This window comes from Cupressus sempervirens, chromosome 11, assembly GCF_028749045.1.
Source record: "Cupressus sempervirens isolate cs-2001-9-10 chromosome 11, ASM2874904v1, whole genome shotgun sequence".
Taxonomy (NCBI): domain Eukaryota; kingdom Viridiplantae; phylum Streptophyta; class Pinopsida; order Cupressales; family Cupressaceae; genus Cupressus; species Cupressus sempervirens.
Window position 1 is genome coordinate 14,694,179 of NC_143128.1, and position 17,951 is coordinate 14,712,129.

The following is a 17,951-nucleotide window of genomic DNA, read 5'->3' on the forward strand; positions in this document are numbered from 1 at the left end:
AAAAACTCTAGAAATAAAAATTTTAGTGTTTGGAATCCAGTTTTTGAATATGTAATTTATCTGTGCACCCATATGATAGATTATTTTTTTGGTATGGATCTTTAAAAACCACTTTTATAAAATGCCTGTTTCATGACCACACCATGCTCGTGTACGGACACCATAATTTGACACAAATAAATGAATTTTTGCAAATCCTTTTAAAGGGAGTTACTTAATACACCTAAGATTGATGACAATATTTTTTCTTAATTTTTTATTGAATAAATTTTTTATTATTAATTATTAATTGGCTATAAAGGTAAATTTTAAAACCTCTCATGTATGGACCACATAATTTGATCAAAATCTCACTTTTTATTTTTTTTATTTTTTTAACATCAAAAGAATTGTATGCAGATTGATGACATATAAATTAATTTAAGAAAATTATAAAATAAAAAAGTTATTAAAGTTTTAGTGAATGTCACTTTTTAACATTTAGGAGATAATTTTGATTAATAAATAATGGAAAAATAGAAAATAAACTAATAACACTATAAAATTTACATTTTTGAAATCAGAACAGCAAGACCTATAATGGGTTTTTGTTTCGTCAAAAAATTCAATAGGAATGACTATAAAAAAATTATGACAATACCAGAAATTGTCGATTAAATGCCTTAGAAAAAAAAAGGAGTACAAAGGCATGGCTTGGTGGGACCAAGCCTATGCCATGCCTTTCCCCAAGGCAAAACCCCATGCAAAAGTTGAGAGCCATGCCAAATTCCCTCTCATGTCTCACGAATCAGGCGCTCGATTTGTAATTCATAAATTGGGTGCTCGATTTTTTTAAACCGTTATACTGACTTTTTAAAAATCGGGCACCCGATTTGTAAACGGGTACCCGAGTTTTAAAAAATCGGGTACCCGTTTCTGATGTACCCATTAGGTCCCAAAAGTTGCCCCACCAACCCAATTTCAATGATTGAACAACAGTTTCGACCTGCAACACCAAATTTCGTCACGCTTATTCTATTTTCTTGTCCTCTTATACAATTTGCAGGCTATTGATTCAAATTCAAAACTGGTGCAAACATGGGATCAAAACAACAAAGAAAGAAGAAAGCAAGAGTTCTGACAGATGAGGAGATTGCAGCAAATAAAGAGAATGAAGCACAACGTCAACGAGAGAGAAGACAGAGAATTAGAGACTTGAACAATGTTTCAAAGGAGAAAGACATTGAAGATACCACGATGGATGAAGAAGTCAAAGAAGAGAACCCAATACAAAAAAATTCAGGTGCACATTCTAATTATGTGTTCAATATAGGCGTGTCTCCAAACCCTCGAATTTTCTCTCGTGATGAAATTGGTATTTTTTAGAAGCAGGTTACAATTTAAACGATTTAGATTTTCTTCATGAGAAGCAATTGTCAAACGATCATGCACAAAACACTCCAATTGAAATGCCTGCCCCAAAAGAAATGCCAAGAAAATTTGAAAATGATATTCAAATCCCAAATAACGGTGAAAATGGTAAAGTGTCTGAAAATAAAAATTGCATGAATGTAGACATAGAAACACCAACTACTGAACAAACATGTCAGGATGATAGTAAAGTGTCTGAACATAATTTTCATATTCCTAATGATGTGTTAGATAATCTTGAGGGATTGGTTTCATGGAGACAAATTAGGACACATGCTAATAGATTGTATAGGCATTTTTTTTATAATAAGAAATTTGGGTTTCAATGTCAGCTAATGTTGCAACTAATTAAAATGTCTAAAATGCGAAAAGTAATGAGAAGGTTGGGAATGTATGCAAAACCCAAGAATAAAAATGAGTCTTTAAAACAAGTTGTATCCACTGTTGCTAGTGCCTTTGATGTTATCGGAAAGAGAAGTCGGTCTAAAGATAAGAATGCAGCATGACGAGCAATAACAACAGCTTTAGTTAACAAATCAACATCTGACAAAAGATTGATTACCAACATAAGTGGATATCTTAATGTGAATCGTAAGACTTTAGAAAGAGCTGTAAAGAGAAGGGTTAACTTTGAATGTGATCCAGCAAATATTTTATGGACTTCTAGTGGTAGACTCCCGAGATGTGATATGAAACTTACTAGTGAAATCAAAAGTTTGATTGAAAATTTTTGGCATGATAATACAAGAGTATCACCTAATTCAAGAAATGTTCTTAAATTGAGAATTGGGTCAAAAATACGTGATCCACATCCTAAACACCTTTTGGACATGACTCAAACTAAATTGTTTAAATTTTTTGTAGATGGTAAGGTATTAAATGTTACCATTAGTCAAAGATCTTTTGAAAAGTGTAAACTATGATATGTAAGGATTAACAAGGAAAGAATCACATGTTGTTGTAAAACTCATATTCAATTTCGTTACCATTATGATGTATTTCAATCTATATGTGGTACCATGCATAGTAAAGAAATGTTGCAAGAATGTGGTATAAAAATACCACCTCAAACTATAAAAGATTTCATATCAGGTTTGTTTTGTAAGCCACCTAATGATCAATACTTTCTTTTCAATGCATGTCTTTCTAGTACATGTGATATGTGCGGCAATCTTTCTTTGTTAGATGAATGTTTGTATGAAAATGCTTTGTCTACTTTTGGACAACAATTAGTTGAGGTAAAAAAATTCAAAACTATTGAATATCATTGAAGGATGGGAAGTTTGGAAGAAGGTGTGATCTAGTTACAGATAAAGTTAGTTGTCATGCATTTATGGATAAGTTTAAGAGTGTGATCATACCAAAATATGTTAAACACTCTCAATATTCTAGATGGCTTGATGGACAATTTCGCATATGTAAGAATACATTTCCAATTGGTACTATACTTTCAGTTGTTGACTTTGCAGAGAACTACACGCTTGCGCTGCAAGAAGAGGTACAACCACAATATTACAATTCAGTGCAAGTAACAATTTATGTTCATATAGTGTATAGGCATGCACCTGATAGTACAGAGGAGGATCGAAAAATATTGAGAGAGTACCATTTTTATTTAAGTGATAATAAACTCCATTCATCTGAGTTTGTCCAATATTGTTTCAAGGTCTTTTATGATAATTTAAAAGAGAGACAAATTCAAATGACACAACATTGGATATGGTCAGATAATTGTACAGGACAATTCAAGAATGCTAGAATGTTCTATTGGTTGAGTAGGACACATAAGCAAACTAGCATCCAACATGTGTGGAGTTTTTTTGAGGCTGAACATGGTAAAGGAGAACATGATGGTGCTGGTGCATGTGTGAAGAGAGCCCTTAGTAAAGAGCAATTAAAATTTGAGGAAAGAGCTAAATTCAAAAATGCGCATGAGATTGTCAAATGGTGTAACAAATATTTATACACAGGATCAAGTCAAAACTCTACAATCAAACGTTTCTTCTTCCTAGTTGAAGAAAATAATATCCCTTCAAGATATGATTGTGATACAATTAGTGGTTCAGCTAAATGTCATTCATTTAGGAGTTCAGATTCTAACACTTGGACTATATGGATTAGGGAGCTTGCTTGTTTTTGTCAATTTTGTCTTGCAGGTGAATGGGAAGAATGTGAGAATACAGAATGGGTTGAAGATTGGCAACAAAGATCATTAGCACCTACTGACACGCATTTTGAAGATGATATAGTAAATGAAGGCTAGAATGTTACTTTTGCATCAGAAGACTATGATCGTATTTCAGACCTCATAGAACCTGGTATGCACAATTTAATTAGATTTTTTTGCAATCTCATGCTTCAATTTATATAATTTGCATATGTACACGAGTGATTAAAGTGTTTCTATACTTTATCTTATCTTGTAGGACATGTTTATGCTGTTATTGCACCTAGTGATAATGATGAACAGACTGAGTATTGGCTAGCTAGATGTGTGGAACCTAAGAAAAAAATGACATGTCATCAAGTAGACGATGATGGTTTTGAGTATCCAATCGGGTCTATTCTTGTAGCTAGCACCTGGCTACATAGATACCTAACAAGAAGAAATGGTTTGCTAGCATTTGAAGACTACCAAACCGAAAAGAAGATTTTACACTATTCTCATTTGGTTGTGGCAAAAAATATCAAATTAGAAAGGTACAAAGGGAGACCCGCCAATAAGGTATTATGGACAATTTCAATGGACGAGCACGAGACAATCATAGATGCATTGCAAAAGAGAGAGGATGCAGATGGTACAGTGGGATGACTATATTTAAATCAAACACATGTAAGTTTTTTCATTATTGTATTATTTTTATATATATGTACTTATATAATTTAATTACATGTATGTTTGTGTTGTCACTACCAATTTAGAGAACTTATATACCTCTTATTCAGGTCTCAATTACAATTTATGCAAATTTAAGTGTTAAAGTGGATCGAACATCAACATCTTGTGCAATTTCACATAGTAAGTACATACAAATTACACATATATATTTACATAGTTCAGATACCTTGAATATTAATTTATGTGTTTATTGAAATGTGTTTTTTTGTTTTACATTTTTATTTTACAGGACCTCATTTGAAGAGATGCGTTCAACCAATTTTATGTTTCAAATGAGTTCAGTGAACTATAAATATATCATTCACATTGTCTTACATATATTGTGAAATATGTTGTACAAACTAATTCAAAAATGAGAGTTTACTTCTATTTGAAAGTTAAAGGTATGTGCACTTGATAAATTATTATAAATTAATTGTCAATTTAAGTAATGACCTCCTATTTTGTTCTATTACTTTTACATTCAAGCATGTTTAAATTAATGTTTGTTTGAAGTTTCAAATTACTATTGATTGTAATATTAAAAACAAGTGACTTGCACATGATAATTTAAAGATCATTACTCATTGTATTCATTGTATTGATTATATCTTTCATTACCAAACAACACATTAAGATCACTTACATGATGTACATTGTTAGGTACGTTATCCATACATGTGTGTCTTAAGGAGACATGGGAGTCCTAATAAGTCATTATGTCTGTTATACGTTATGATAGGTATTCATATGTTTACTACCACATAATAGGTCTTATTAGGTGATAATGAGTCTTACATTACCAAACAACACATTAAGATCACTTATGATACATTGTTAGGTACGTTATCAATACATTTTTTAATCGAGTAGGTCAATTTTATTTGTATGAATTATCTCAATGCATAAATTTGATGTGATATTTATCCAATAATGCTCTATAGATAGTTAAAATTATTGTTCATCTTGCATATATACTTACAAAATGTGTCATGTGTTCATGAATAAAATATGTCAAAATAAAGAAAATGGTTTGAATATACTTAAAACATGGTGAAACATAGTAATATATGTACTACATACACAAGCATGATAAGAAATCGTAAAAAAATAGTACATGGTCTAACATACATCATAACATGATCTATGAAGTGAAAAAATACATGGTCTAACATACAGTTTTAACTATCCTAACACAAAGTGTACATACATCATAAATAATATATATATATATATATATATATATATACATCATAAAAACACAATCTATAGGTGCCAAAAAGACCTAATCTATCTGATCAAATGTCCTCTTTGCTCCACGTGAAGAGGACTCAGATGGATCATCATGTGTAATATGAGTCGTCTCGTCATGTCGGACACCCTGTGAGGTAGATGTATCACCCTGTGTAACAGGAGGCACGTCTCATCATGTACTTGCTTAATTGAAATGGGTCTCAAAATCTAGCTTGCAAATAAATTAAATATTCACTACATAATAAAATAAATTATACCACATGAGATGGGTGTCCCTTAGTAACGGGAGGAGGCGCACTGTCAAAACTACCAAATGCAGCAGTGGTGAGGTCCTATAATTTACAATACATACATTTTTTTAATTTGATTTTAGAGCATAATGAACTATACATTATGTACATAAATCACAATACCGACCTCAAAGGACGATGTAGGTACCTCCATCTGGCTAAGTCCTGTGCTCTCAGCAACACTCGTGGTGACGCACTCCTAAAATTATGGATACATAAACGTTTAGTCAAAATTAAATATACATGAATATAATTACAAAGTACATAATTTGTACACTACATTTTTTATACACTATAAATTAAACATGTATATATAATGTATATATCATACCTGAGTGGTAGCCAATGTCATAGATGTGTCTACAGGTATGCTAGCACAATAATCATAAGATGGAGTCGAAAATAGACTATACCGAGGCCTGTATGGATGAGTATGATATCCATGCTCCTGTTCGTAAAATCAAAACACATAAAATATATATACATGTGAGTCAAAATTGTTTAGATTATAAGTTAATAATAATGTAAATACATAAAAATAATACAAATTATTTGTCTTCAGTCAAAAGTTCATACCGCATGTATTTGAGGCTGTGCCTCAGTGGTAACTGGAGTAGGACTTGTACTAACATCAGTATGTGTAGATGCAGACAATCACTACAAAATCAAATAAAAAGAACATATGAGCACATGTTTTTAAATTCGAATTTGAATGTACATTTTTACAGTGTAATTCAAAGTGCATATCGTATAAGGGACGCCAACATTTGTAGCTCTCGAAAAAAGACTATACTGCCTCCTAGGAGGAATAGTGTCATCCATCCTCTATTATTTGAAAAGTAAAAATTAATATAGTTAATAAAATTACACATATATGTAGAAAGTAAATAATTATGTGCACTTTATATTTATATTGAAATTAAAATTTTACCTGCTGCTCTTGACTCTCTCCAAGCTCTCCCTGCTGCATGAGGTCAACAAATGATGACACATCTATCTCGTCACTACCATCACCATGGGTAGCGTATACATCGTCATCAAAATCTGCACCCTCAACATAATGGCCATCGTGTGCTGCACCAGGATCACTCTGGGGGCCTGTGCATATGCCTCCACAACTAGTACAAACATGTCCAAGTGGAGGAGCATGTACCGCCTGCGTCCACTGCTGTACTAAATTTCTCGAAAGGGCACTCAAATGGGTAAAAGCAGATGAAATTGCATGATGATGGTGAGGAGCAGGCACAACAGGCGCAGGAAGAGGTACAAGGGGCTCAGCTCGCCTGCAGTTTCTCATTCTGTCACTCAGCTTTGCCCCAGGCCTATCTTGAGGCATCCCTCTACCAACCCCCTGAAATGCTTTCATATCAAAATAGTTGGGTTTCAAACCCAACTCAAACTCAGTCCATAAATTCCTAAGGAAGTACACGGGCACCTCATGATTAGCGTGTGGTGGATGGTCAAATACCATCCACCACCGCTCCCAAAAATGTGCTGCTATGCGCGGATGTGTACACCACCTAATGGAAATGCGAGGCTTCTTCTCACTAATTGCTTCACCCGTCTTAGGGTTTACAAAATAATGTTGAAAATTTTCTTTACCTATATGTAGGCTATAAACCTCTCTATATAATAAGCCATCAGAGTAGAAGGCACGCATGCTTTCCCTCCATGATCTAAATGAATCAATGTCTATATCAAAATGATGAATGGAGTCAACCACGCCTTGCATGCTATCTGCAAGACGTAGTAGGTGAGGGGGGTGCCTCTCACGTCGGATAGCCTCTATATCACTCATGAGGTCATTGAGGTTACGCCTCATGGTCTCGCGAAGCTCATCCATGGTGGGTGGTGGAGGTGTGGGTGGGGGTGGAGGTGGAGGTGGAGGTGGAGGTGGAGGTGGAGATGGAGGTGGCGGAGGTGGGGGTATGGGAGGGGGAGGGGGTGGCGGTGGGTCCATCAAATATAATCTGCATATATATTTAAACAACATAAAACATAAAACACATCAAAAATACATCACAACATAATACATGTATGATAAAATTACTATTTAATAAAATTTAAATCTAAAATTTATCAACTAGATCTATATAAATGTGCATATCTTTATTAAAATTATATCAATTAAATTATAAATAAAGTTAAACACTTAAGTCAAATTAAACATTAAATACTAAATTTTTAAGTATGAACTCATTATGGATTATACATGTTCATGTCTCAGGATGAAACAAAGTTAAGATTATGACAAGGTTATGGTTTACAGTTTTTTTATGTTAACAGTTTTCATGATGGCTAAGCTTAAGATTATTATAATGATTGCGATCCTTTAATGTTAGGGAACTTACCTAGGATTATGGTTTTAGTTACAATTATATTTACCTGTATCAGATATTTATTATGGTCCTAAGACGAGAGTTAAGGTTACAATTATCTAATGAAAGCTTAGAGATAGAATTATGAATTGATTAAAAAATATTTATGATTGTAGTTTGAATCCTAACTATTATCCACTTTTTAACATAAGTAGTTTTCTATCAACAATGACACATCCAACATGAAAAAACATTAAATACCAAGGACAAAGGCAAAGACAATTATGCTATATATAGAAAGGATAGAACAAACTTCACAATTCTTCAAAGAATCTAAAATCTATCACATGACATTATTGTTGTAAAGTAGGTCATATGAAATTCTACAAAAAGCAGTTGGCTGATAAAAAATTGTTCTTGGAAAGGTGTCAAAAATGCTCTTGTCATAGAGCATTCAAAGGAGTCAACCTTCTATGCAATCATATGACCATATTATAAACATAATAGAATAGGGAGAAGAACAAAGAGAAAAACCTTGTGTGACACAAGTACAAATCTCAACACTTAAAATAGGCATCCCCATTAACTAAGTCACCTAGGGATGAGGGGAATTTTGGGGCTTTTGGGAATGAGGGGACAATTCTACTATATAGAAAGGATACGAAAAACTTCATGATTCTTCAAAGAATCAAAATCTAAAACTTAACTCATGCATTATTGTTGTAAACCTGGTCATATGAAGTTCTACAAAAAGTAGTTGGCTAATAAAAATATTCTCTAGAAAGGTGTCAAAAACACTCATGTCATAGAGCACATGCTAATGATTTCTCCATTGTTGATCAGATGATAGAATTATCAGCAGAAGCTTAGATTACATTGCACACAAAAAAGATGTTACAAGAAAACTGGGACAAGACAATGGCACTAATTCTAAAGGTATGTTCTGACTTCTTGTCACATTTTGAAATAACCATGTAAAATTCACCTTTGGCATTTACATTAGAAAGGGGGAAAAGATGTAAAGGTGAAAATATAAGAAGTTACATATAATGTGTAAAGTATATTGAGTATATATGTATGGGGAAGCACCATCATATTATGTACATATACAGGTATTGAGATAAACATCTCTTACAAAAGCAATTTTAGAAGATCTCAAAATAGAGTATGGCACCAAGTTGAAAACCTTCTTGCAAACTATAAGTGTAGATCATGTCAGGTAATGAACTAATTTACATGTGAACCCTATCCCTGACCACGTATAATAATCCTAATTCTAATTGTAATCCATAATTCATTACCTTATGAAGCTTTGGCTATCCATTTTATTGTCGAAGTAATCCCTTGGCTATCCACGAAATGGTCCTAATAGATTTATATGGAAGACCAAATTGATTTAAATAAAATGAGCAGGAAGAAGACAAACTTACACCCAATATTCAAAGAGAGAATCTTTTAACATACTTGAATTCTACCAACCAAAGTGAGATAATTAGAGTTCCAGTTGTTGAGTTTTCCAAAGATTTTCTTGTTGATATAAAGACACATTTCATTTATATGTTAGGGTTTACTACAGATGGAATCCCTAGGTACCTAACCACTTAATTATGAAATCTCCATCCAATACCATATTTACTACACATGGTAGGGGACTCAATATTTAGCCCCAATAAGATAGATGTAGAGACATAAATCTTACTACCCGATACAAAGAAAAGAGGTCCAATTTGATCATTAAATGACTCGTGTTGCACTCTTCTAGCTTAAAAAGAATACAAATATATTATCAACAAACTATGTACATTAGATACTTATTAATTATTTGGAGAGTAGATCCTCTAACTTTTAGAGACAACTGGTTATCTCTAAGGAGATAATGTAATGAGTCAATGTTCAACAATAAAAAATAAAGAGGATGCAAGGGGACACCCTTTCATAATTGATCTAGAGAGTCCTACAAATTATGATCTAACCCCATTAATTTCTTTACTAAAAACTTGACACCAATCATAAGAGAGGAAACCATTTGACATTTAATATTGGATGGAGGGCTTGCAACATCATCATAGTGAAACTCCATTCCACCCTTTTGTAGACATTTTCATAATCAATTACTTGAGCATGCCTACACTCTATCCTAGAAATGTTTCTCAATCCAAAGTCTTCCAATAGGTTATCAAGTTCTCCAATATGCATAAATATCCTTAACAAAACACTTTTGTGTAGGGTTAATGATCTTGGGTAGGATATCTTCTAGTCTAGAGGCTAAGACCTTGGCATTAATTATTTTGTATGATACGCATTTAGGAGTTTCCTGTCTCTAATTTTTTATGAGATTCTTATCTCCCCTTGGGGATCAATTGATTACTTGACCTAGGGATTTTATGAGCCCTCTATTGATCACTTGACCAATTTTATGAGCCCTCCATTGATTACTTGACGTAGGGATTTCTCATTACTAATTTTTTGGATGGAGGAGTTGATTTATGATAGAAATGGGTTTATCACTTGGAATAATGCATCTTCATTCTAGGAATGATGGTTCTCATTTTATCCCTATCTTCTAAATCATTTTGAACTATCATCGTCTTCTAACCAAAAAAATTGATAGTAAAATTAGGAAAAAGATCTTACTATTAATCACTAGGGGGTGGGTATTTCTTTTTATAGAATAAGGCAATATTTTGTTATGTGGCCTTCCATTCTACAAAGGTAATAAACATTTATGCTACCCATCCAAGGGTCTAGTCCGGGCTTGTACTCGCACTGATGTGGACACCTCCACCTCTTGATGGTCAGGGAGGGTTACTTAATTAGATGCCTGATTCGTTCAAGTCTCTTCTAATTTTTTTATGATGTATCATTTTGAGACCTTGATATCAATGTTTAATTAGTTTTAGGATTAGGGTTCAATTTGGTTTGTACTGTTTGATTAGGTTTACATGCTTAGGTTTCAATTAGGACAAGAGTTAATAAATTGAATTAAGTTTTAAAGTGCTAAATTTGGTTTTAGATATAGAATTATAGTTAGAGCTTTTAGATTAAAAACCAACATTAATTCAAAAAAGTTAGGTTTGAATTTTATTTTAAAGTGTTCAATATATTATTGAGTTCTAGTTTAGGGTGATTTGGTTTAGTCTTAAGGTCAACGTTTAACTTGGTTCAATCTTCTAGGGTAATGGTTCAATTTGGTTAATGGTTGGGGAAAGGATTTTTAAGGTTAAATTCAAGGTTTCTACTCTTAAGTTGGGATATATAATTAGGTTTATGATCATGGTTTAACTCAATTTGGTTTATAAGTATAATATTAATTAGTTAAGGGCCAAGGTTACCTTTCAATCTTAGGGTTTGACATTTATAAAATTAGTACTCAAGGTAAGATAGGAAAGTTATTTAATTATTTATATATTACCTAGTGTAGGTTTTAGCAAATTAAGATTACTTAGGTTAAGATGATAGTAAGGGTTATGATTAGAGTTAAATTCAATACAAATTGACATTATAGAACTAATCCTAAATGATGCCCAACCAAGGGATCCAAAGAACTAATCAAAAGTTTTACCAAGCAAGCAATAACATACACACAAAAATTTACATTTATAAAAAACATAAGAGATTGCATTCCTTAATGAGCACATTTACATTTCATTTTTATATAATTATAAACTACTAAAAGTAAAATAAATAACGTGTCCATATGAAAGTTCATATTAACTACTTCGGTTCAATCCATTTAAATAATTTATATACATTTGTTCTGAATGCCACTTGGCAAATTAATTCGGAATGCACAATCATCCACTGTACATGTCACAGGGTATGAAAGGCTGAAAGAATATACATTTATAAAATAGTTTACATCATCTATTTTCACTCCATGAAACAAAGTACAATACAATTTAAGTAAAATCATTTTAAATACTATAAGTTTTTTGTTTGGATCCCTTGGCCGGCTGTTATGCGATTAAGTATTTTATAATATGTTTAGGATTTTATTTATATGGTTAGGTCGAGATTATAGTTTAAACAATAAATTTAGGTCGAGGTTATAGTTAAAACAAGGTCGAGGTTATATGGTTTTAGGTCGAGGTTAAATAGTTAAAACAAGGTCGAGGTTATATGGTTTTAGGTCGAGGTTATAGTTAAAACAAGGTCAACGTTATATGGTTTTAGGTCGAGGTTATATTTATTTGTAAAATTACATGTTTAAACAATAAATTTACATCTAATCTAATCATTCAACATTGTAATAAATACATAAATTAAATACATAAATTAAATACATTTCAAAATATCTAAAATAATAATTTTTAAATAAATATTTACGAAACTATATTTTAATTAACAAATACAAAAATTTAAACATTTAAGTTCATTAACAATGTAAATTTACAATTTTACGTACATATGAAAAGTGAAAAAACAATAAATTAACATACATATTAAATTGAAAATTGAAAAAAATAAAGTAAAATAGTATAAAACATATTAAAATACTTGTGTATCAAAAACTAGCAGCAAGGGGGTAGTCGGTAGGGCTGAGAAACGGGCTCCTGTATGCGTCTCTAATTGGGCTCCCATTTTTTAGGTCATGAAAATGACCTCTAAAATGCCAAAAAAGCGCTATATAAAAGTTTTACAAATTGGGTACCCGATTTTTAAGCAATCGGGTACTCGATTTTTAAAAAGACGGGCGCCCAATAGTTAAGCGGCTCGGGAACCCGATCCGTTTTAAATATCGGGTACTTGATTTTTAAAATTCGGCTCGGGTGCCCGAAGCGTAATTTTAGAAATAGGTACCCGATTTTTAAAAAAATCGGGTACTCGTTTCTGAGAAGTACAATTCCACGGATCTGACTTCCGTGGAATTGCGACCCAACTTCTTGCGGTCACCCATATATATATATATATATAATGCTGAGAGTAATCATTCTCAAGGCGCCTATTTTCATTTAATCCCAAGGTTATTTTAATCACAGGTGGGATTTATGAAAATGAAAATAGGCGCCTCAAGAACGATTACTCTTAGGGTTATATATATATATATAAAAGCTAGTGGCAATCGCGGCGCAACAAGAAAAGTATTTTAATTTTTTTTCTATTTTTTAAGGTTAGTGTCGATTTAAAAAAAAAAAATAAAATACATTAGGGTTAGGGTTAGAGTTATGCTTATAGTTAGGGTTAGGGTTAGACTCCAATTATGGTAGAGTAAGAATTAGGGTTAGAGTTATGCTTATGGTTAAGGTTAGGGTTCGAGTAATGCTCATGGTTAAGGTTAGGGTTAGAGTTATCGTTATCTTTATGGTTAGGGTTATAGTGGGGATAGGGTTAGGGTTAGGGTTTGAGCCAGGGTTAAGGTTAGAGTTACGGCTAGTGTTAAGGTTTGAGATAGGATTAAAGTTAGGGTTAGGGGTAGAGTTATGTTTATGGTTAAGGTTAGGGTTCAGGTTAGGGTTAGGGTTAGAGTTAGGGTTAAGGTTAGAATTAGGGTTAGGGATAGTGTAAAGGTTAGGGTTAGGGTTAGAGTTAGAGTTAGGATTAAATTTGGGGTGAGGGATAGAGTTTGAATTAGAGTTAGGATTAGATTTAGGGCTATTGTTAGGGTTAAGGTTACAATTAGAGCTAGAGTAATATATATATATATATATATATATATATATATATATATATAGTTAACATCAATTCAGATTAATACTAAATTATATGAGAAAGTATATATATATATATATATTATTTATGTTACCTATATATAGAGTTGGGTATAATATTAAAGTCCAATTATGGTAGAGTTAGATTAATGGTTAGAGTTAGGGGTAGGGTTATATATAGAGCTACATCAGGGTTAAGGTTAGGATAGGAGTTTGAGTCAAGGTTAAGGTTAGAGTTAAGGCTAGGGTTAGGGTTTTAGTCAACATTAAATTTAGCCCGTTAAGGTTAGGGTTAGGGTTAGAGTCTAATTATGGTAGAGTTAGATCTAGGTTAGAGTTAGCGGTAGGGGTAGGGTTAAGGTTAGGGTCAGTGTTAGGATTAGAGTTAGGGTTAGGTTAGGATTAGAGTTAGGATTAGGGTTAGGGTTAGAGATAGGGGTAAAGAAATGGTTAGGATAAGGGTTAGGGTTAAGATTAGTATGACGGTTAGAGTTTAATTATGGTAGAGTTAGATTTAGGGTTAGAGTTAGGGGTAGGGGTAGGGGTAGGGGTAGGGTTAGGGTTAGGGTTAGGGTTAGAGACAGGGGTAAAGAAATGGTTAGGATGAGGGTTAGGGTTAGGGTTAGGGTTAAGACTAGGATCACAGAGAGTGTTAGAGAAAGGGGTAGAGAAAGGGTTAGGGTTAGGTTTAGTATTAGAATATAAGTTAGGGTTAGAGTCTAAGTTATAATTAGTATTATAGTTTGAGTTAGGAGTAGATAAAGCATTAGAATTATGGTTAGAGTTAGGGTTAGGGGATAAAGTAGGATCGTGGTGAGAGTTATGGTTAATGTTCCGTGTAGAGTTACATTTAGGAGGGAATCTTGTTCTCATTAGACATGCCTCTTAGCATAATGGAGCAATATAAGGATTACAATGTTCCTTAAGTAGTTTTATAATTTTATTAGTTAGGTTTATAAATAGACCATTGGTTAATGTTAATTATGCTTAGCGTGAATAATGTACAACGAAGGGCTAGTAAATGTTATTGAGGTAATGATTACACTTAAAATGAGTATAAAATGAATATTCTTCTTTAGAGTTAGAGTTATTTTTAGGGTTAGAGTTAGGGGTAGGGGTAGGGTTAAGGTTAGGGTTAGTGTTAGGATTACAGTTATGGTTAGGTTAGGATTAGAGTTAGGGTTAAGCTTAAGGTTAGGGTTAGAGATAGGGGTAAATAAAGGGTTAGGGTTACTGTTCGAGTAAGGGTCAGGGCTAGGTTTAGTGTTAGAATATAAGTCAGGTTAGAATTTAAGTTAAAATTAGGGTTATAGCTTGAGTTAGGGGTAGACAAAGTATTAGAATTATGATTAGGGTTAGGGTTAGGGGATAAAGTAGGACCGTGGTTAGAGTTACGATTAATGTTATGTTTATAGTTATATCTAGGAGGGTAGCTTGTTGTCGTTAGACACGCCTCTTAGAATTAAAGAGAAATATAAGGATTACAATGTTCCTTAAGTAGTTTTTATAATTTTATTAGTTACATTTATAAATAGGCCATTGGTTAATGTTAATTATGCTTAGCATGAATAGTGTAGCTACAAACACAAAGGTCAAGGAAAAACATTTCAAATATTTGCAAGTATAGTCAAGAAGAATTTGAGCTAACAAGTTAAATCGTTTATTTATTATTCTGACACATAGATGAAAGGAGAACTATATCTCCTAATACAATTATTTAGATGAAGTAATAATTGAAAAAATGAAAGATGAGAAATCATCATATGGACCACGTGTAGAGTTCTCCATAATGATGTAAGTACATCACATATTCTTTAGAGATTAAAATCATATTATGACCTTTGTTCGTAATATGATCATCATAGACCTCTTTCATCATGGGTTGAAATGCATCTACTTTTGCAGAAGTGTTGCATACATATTTGGCAACATCTTCCATCTCCATTATCTCTATCTCTTGTACATGATCAATTGATAAAGCTGCATTCTCAAGTGCTTTTACCATAGTTGCACAACATTGTTTAATTATTCGTGTACACTTTTGAAACTCTGTCTCGAAAAAATGATTTGATCCTATAGAAGAAGTTGGGCTCATGTCAACAATGCTTGACTATGTATTAGAGGTTGCCGTGCCTGAAAAAAATCCTGAAAAATAATTTAGAAAGCATTAGCACCAATAAAAAAGAAGAATAAATGCATAGTTAATGAGAGGGACATAAATTTTAAATCAATAATGGTTTTGAAAAAACATAATAGGTCACTTAGTATAATCAAGTGTGGAGAAAATGAATATAAAAACCTAATTGTATTAAAATTGGTAATGAAATTTTGGGTATGGAAACATGGTAATATTATGACCTTTGAAGGATAGTGAAGAATATACAAACATCCTTTTCAAATATTGAGTAGCAATGTATTGGTTGAAACTCATGAAGCATAATCATTTTGATTTATTTCAATCGAAGGTCTTTATATTTTATTCAAATGGAATGTATACTATATTTATCAAATTGTATAAACTATATTGTAGGACAAACCAATTAAAACATTTTTATCGTTAATAGTACTATCATCATCAACTAATTTGACCCAACTCCTTGAACATATCTTCCTCACTCCTAATTATTATTTTATTTAAGATTTTTTTCATTACAATTCTCTAACATTTATTTCTTTAATTCTTTATTTTATAATTTCTTATATTTAATTAAAAATTTCTTATATTTAATTAAATATTTTAAATATATCTCAAATAATAATTCATTATAATTCTCATCTCTAATGCCAATAAATTGTATAATTGAACCATTCATAAATGATCACCTATAATACTTTTTATAGAAATAAATGAACCATGTTGTACCTTTTTCCAAATGCAATAGTTTCCTTGTTTGAAATGTTGGAAAAAATAATTGCTAAATAGAGGGATTATCTTTACTTTAATTTCTTTCTTCTATACTCATACTAATTAGATTGTTTTACCATTCATGAAATAGATGCCAAAACAAATGAAAAATAACATGACCTTGCAAATTTCACCCATAAAAAATCATTTTTAAGAATAAGACCAAACATTAACTTTTTAAAAGTTAACACAAACTCATATGACTCAAGCTATTAGCTTATATTCTCATTCTTGAAATCTATTTTCATAGATGTTTTAGTATATGATCTACTTAATATAAATAAATTAAATAACAAAGTATACCTTTGACATATCTTACTTATAATAGCTACAAATATATCAATAAAATCATCAAGCTCCAAGAACACGATGACAATCGATTGAGACCATGATTAAAGGCGTATGAAGGAGGTGCACCATATGTTTGACAAAACATCGATGACAAATCAGCTTGAATATAATTCAATGGCGGTGACCTCCAAATGGCTACTTTGAGAACATGAAAGGCCTGTGAATTCCAACTTCGCATTAGGCTTGTCAAATATGTATAAGGAGGTGCGCCATATGTTTGACAAAATGTTGGCATTAGGCTCGTCAATGATGGCAGGAGTGTCTGATGAAATCCTTAGATCAATGTTGAGCAGAGAGGTAATTCGACATTTCACTGTATGGTTCAGCATAAGGCACTGAACTCCATAATGTTCTATGCTCACAAAGCATTTCAGTTCCTCCCATTTTGTAAAATTGATGCCCCATCCAAGAATGCCCCAACAATGGAAAGCGACATGCAAGGAAGAGCAGGTTGAATATTGAATATCAAGAATATAATTCGAGTCAACAAGGTAAACAATGAAAAAGCTTTATAGTTTTGAAGCCGAAAGGCAGAGTAGTCTTTCTCTAATGTTGTAGTGAATACAGAGAATGGCCAAATTCACACCAAATGCACACATTTATATTATGGTCCATTCACATGAAGAAGACTATGAAGTGGAAATTTTATTTTAGTTAGGGGAATTTTTTCTAAGACAGATGCATGCAAACAAGAACAACGTTAGATTTTGCAACGCAATTCAGACATAAACATTAGCATTTGCAGTCCCAAGAAATGACAGGTTGCAAATGCAAAAACAAGAACAACGTATTTAATTTTCATTCAGAAAAAAAACCTTATTCAACCACTCTCTCGTGGTCATCAAATGTGAATTTCAATCAACTAACTTGAATTCAAACTTCGAAGATGAAATTTAG

General features: G+C 32.3%; 1 protein-coding gene across 1 annotated transcript; it reads left to right on the forward strand.

Moving 5' to 3' along the window:
- Window positions 1-2,435: 2,435 nt before the first annotated feature.
- Window positions 2,436-4,565, forward strand: LOC149527997 (uncharacterized). Its single transcript, XM_089810846.1, has 4 exons — window positions 2,436-3,728; window positions 3,837-4,243; window positions 4,357-4,429; window positions 4,539-4,565. Exon 1 carries the CDS (start codon window positions 2,744-2,746, stop codon window positions 3,671-3,673), a length of 930 nt encoding a protein of 309 aa, XP_089666972.1. The 5' UTR covers window positions 2,436-2,743; the 3' UTR covers window positions 3,674-3,728; window positions 3,837-4,243; window positions 4,357-4,429; window positions 4,539-4,565.
- Window positions 4,566-17,951: the final 13,386 nt, after the last annotated feature.